This window comes from Microtus ochrogaster, linkage group LG1, assembly GCF_000317375.1.
Source record: "Microtus ochrogaster isolate Prairie Vole_2 linkage group LG1, MicOch1.0, whole genome shotgun sequence".
NCBI classification, from domain to species: Eukaryota; Metazoa; Chordata; class Mammalia; order Rodentia; family Cricetidae; genus Microtus; species Microtus ochrogaster.
In genome coordinates this window covers 21,990,145-21,993,851 of record NC_022027.1, presented here as the reverse complement: position 1 = coordinate 21,993,851, position 3,707 = coordinate 21,990,145, and the positions used below count along the sequence as shown (strand labels likewise).

The following is a 3,707-nucleotide window of genomic DNA, read 5'->3' as shown; positions in this document are numbered from 1 at the left end:
ATGCTCTTAACCACTGAGCCATCTCTCCAGTCTAAACCCAACTAACCACACTTTAAAGAAGCCAGACCTTGGTTGAGGTCAAAGGACATTCCCAAGATCACACACAGTTGGAATCAGATCCAGGTGTGTCCACTTCACAAGTCTGTGTCTCCCCCACCCCACCCCCAACAGAGTCTTGCTACGTAGCCTTGCCACCCCTCCTTTCTGAGACAGAATCTTGCTATGTAGCTCTGGCTAGTCCCCCGCCCCCGACAGAGTCTTGCTATGTAGCCCTGGCTAGCCTGGAACTTGTTCTTTGGACCAGGCAGACATTGAACTACAGGAGTCCTCCTGCTTCTGCCTCTGAGATCCTGGGTTTACAGGGAGGCACCACAGGCCAGCTGGTCTATACCCTTCCACTGCCTGTACTGCCGGGCTTCCATCCTCTTCTGCCTCTGAACTCAGACCAGCATTTGGTTTAGTCCTTCTCCTGCAACCTTCAGTCTAACACAGAGGGGAATTTCAAGCAGCAACTTGAAGATCAAGTGCTTCAGTGTCCTCATGTGGAAACTAGAGAAAACACCACCACTCCCTCAAAAGATGGACCATTGCGGAGGTTAACTGACCTAACACAGCGCTACCCCAGAAGATGGACCATTGCGGAGGTTAACTGACCTAACACAGCACTACCCCAGAAGATGGACCATTGCGGAGGTTGAGTGACCTAACACAGCACTACCCCAGAAGATGGACTGTTGCAGAGGTTAACTGACCTAACACAGCGCTACCCCGTAAGATTGACCGTTGTGGAGGTTAAGTGACCTAACACAGGTTAAGAGCATGCCACCTGGCAACACAGGCAACCAATAAACAGCACCTACTTTTCTTTTACGGTTTCTGTAAGTTCCACAGTCTGCTCTCCTTGGGCAATGCTACAATACCACGTCTTTTTCATCCCTCTACTGACTGCAGAGTGAAAGCGGTTTTGACATTAATGAGTACTCAGGGGCCTGGGAGCGGGACGGCTACACTTCAGGAGAGGAAGACAGGTGGTGTCTGGCGCTGAGAAGGCAGCCTACACAGCGGGGCAGCTGCCTGCTTCCCTTTGCTGTCATACCTCCAGGGCAGCCATAGGACAGTTGGATGCCAGGTACAGGTCCTGAGCCAGGTTGAAATCATTAGTAAACATGGCGAGATGTCCTGCCAGAAGATTGTAGTCTTCGATTCCCTACAAATAAGTTTCAGTGAGAAGAAATAGAAGGATTTTAGTTTTCAAAAGGCTTTGCTCAGTAGGAAGTGGTACCAGTCCACCCATTCAGCTGTTTCAATAAAGACTGACTGAAATGTAGAATGGTGGATGAGCAGCATCTACTCTTATAGTCCGTGACTCACGACACACTGCACACCTTTATCTGTTCCAAGGACATCACCGTGCCAACATCCCCTATCGTCCGGGAAACGCGGATAGCAAACTCCACCTCCATGTGATGCAGACAGGCTCTGGCCAGCTCATTCCACGCTGAGCGGTCATTTAGCATCTTGCATATTTCCCAAGCATCGGAAAACCTAGGATTGAGTACACAGACTGAACCATGGCTCTGCCTTTGCTTGTCACCTACTAGGCAATCTTTGGGCTGTGTATCACTAAATGTGACATGCTAGACAAACCTAACATTTCTTAACCTATAACCAGCACTTGTGAGTTACAGGGAAAAAAATAGCACACCAAACTTTCTTCCTTCACTTGCATAGACTTTTCCTTACCTTCTTACGTATGTGTGTGGGTATAAGTATGTCCAGTTGTGTGCGGCCATCGAGACCAGAGGAAGACACTGAGTATCCTGCTCTATCATTTTTTGCCTTAGTTCCTTGGCTGAATGTAGGTTTCATGATTTTGCAGTGAGGCTGGGTAGGCAACCCAGACACTCGGCTTTGTACATGGGTACCAGATCCTTGGGCATCAAGTGCTCTTAGCCACTAAGCACCTCCCAGTCCCTCTCGTACCTCCTCCTACTAGTCAGAATTTACTGTTATCAGCCCCTTCCCACCACCAATTAACAACGAATTCTAGTTTTAATACTCCACATGTTGTGGAGTATTTGTAGACTGTGTGGAGATGTGCTTGCTGAGTGGTCAAAAGCTAGGCAAGGGGTGTAGGTGCGATTTCTGGGGAGAGAAAGAAAGAAGAGGAATTGAGGCTCACAGAAGATGGGGAGAGGAAACAGGACGTGCAAGATGAAAAAGAGGTAATGCCAGCAGTAGAATGTAACCTAATAGAAATGGGTTAATTTAAGTTATAAGAGCTAGTTAGGAACAAGTCTAAGTTATAGGTTGAGCTTTCATAATTAATAAGAAGTCTCCATTTCACTATTTGGGAGCTGGATGGTGAGACAGAAAAACATTCATTACATCTACATATAGTTGAAAATGATTTTTGTTCTCACTTAAGTCTACTAAAACCAGTACTCTAGGCTGGGCACGGTGGCGCACACCTTTAATCCAGGGACTCGAGGCTGGGCATGGTGGTGCACACCTTTAATCCCGGTACTCGAGGCTGGGCATGGTGGTGCACACCTTTAATCCCAGTACTTGGGAGGCAGAGGCAGGAGGATCTCTGTGAGGTCATGGTTAGCCTGGTCTATAAACTGAGTTCTAGGACACCTAGAAAGATCGTGTCTCAAAAATAAAAACAAAACAAAAACCAATCAACCCTACCTCAAAAACATAAGCATTCCAATGTCACAAATGTATATATTTTATAGTTTAGCAAACTGTGGATAGCACAGATGTTCTCTGCAGCCTGTTGTTTTTCTTTTGTGTGTGTGTGTGTGTGTGTGTATTTGTGTTTAGGAAAATACACAGTGGATGGATGGGGAAAGAGATAAAATATGAGTCTATGGAACAGTGATTCTCAACCTATAGGTTTCTACCACTTTGGGGGTCCAAAGACCCTTTCACAGGGGTCACCTAAAACCATTGGAAAATACAGATATTTATATTATGATCCATAATGGTAGCAAAATTACAGTTATGAAGCAGCAACAAAACAATTTATGGTTGGGGGGGTCACCACACCATGAGGAACTGTATATCAGGTGGCAGCATCAGGAAGGTTGAGAACCACTGTAAGAGAAGATGATGAGGTCGTGTGGAAATTTATAAATACAAGTTTACATCAAAGACAGATTTTTATTTGTTTTGTTTGGTTGAGACAGGGTCTTGCTATACAGGCCAGACTGGCTTCAAACTTGAGATCATCTCAAGTGTTGGGATTACAGGAGCAGGTAACTACACTCAGCTACCAAGGACAGTTTATTTATTTGTTTTCTTTTGAACCATGCCAGGGATGGATCCCAGGGCCCTGGGCACAACAGGGAAGTACTCTGCCACCAAGCTAAAGACCTAACCCTACAGACAATTTCTGGAGTTAGTATGGGTGGTGGTAAAACTCATGTGAGCGATTCAACCTGGAAGAATAAATACAGAAGATTCCAAGAGTTTATGGAACCCTGTGGAACTTATTCAGGAGCCCCAAGGAACTCACAGTGGCCCCAGGTAAGAGGGAAAAACCAAAGAAAAATAAGTCTCAAGCAAGGCAAAAATCAAACCCTATCATTTGTTTAATAATTAGAACTTTCCAGCCGGGCGGTGGTGGCGCACGCCTTTAATCCCAGCACTCGGGAGGCAGAGGCAGGCGGATCTCTGTGAGTTCGAGACCAGCCTGGTCT

At 46.1% G+C, this 3,707-nt stretch overlaps 1 protein-coding gene across 4 annotated transcripts in view; it reads right to left on the bottom strand.

The window, feature by feature from the left end:
• Positions 1-3,707, bottom strand: part of Wdr19 (WD repeat domain 19) — a 78,015-nt gene that overhangs the window by 44,922 nt on the left and 29,386 nt on the right. For all 4 annotated transcript variants that reach the window (XM_026785154.1, XM_026785153.1, XM_026785152.1 and 1 more), the window contains exons 18-19: positions 1,386-1,545; positions 1,097-1,207 (exon numbers count right to left, since the gene is read on the bottom strand). In XM_026785154.1, the coding sequence (XP_026640955.1) occupies positions 1,097-1,207; positions 1,386-1,545 (271 nt within the window). The remainder of the gene's footprint in view (positions 1-1,096; positions 1,208-1,385; positions 1,546-3,707) is intronic.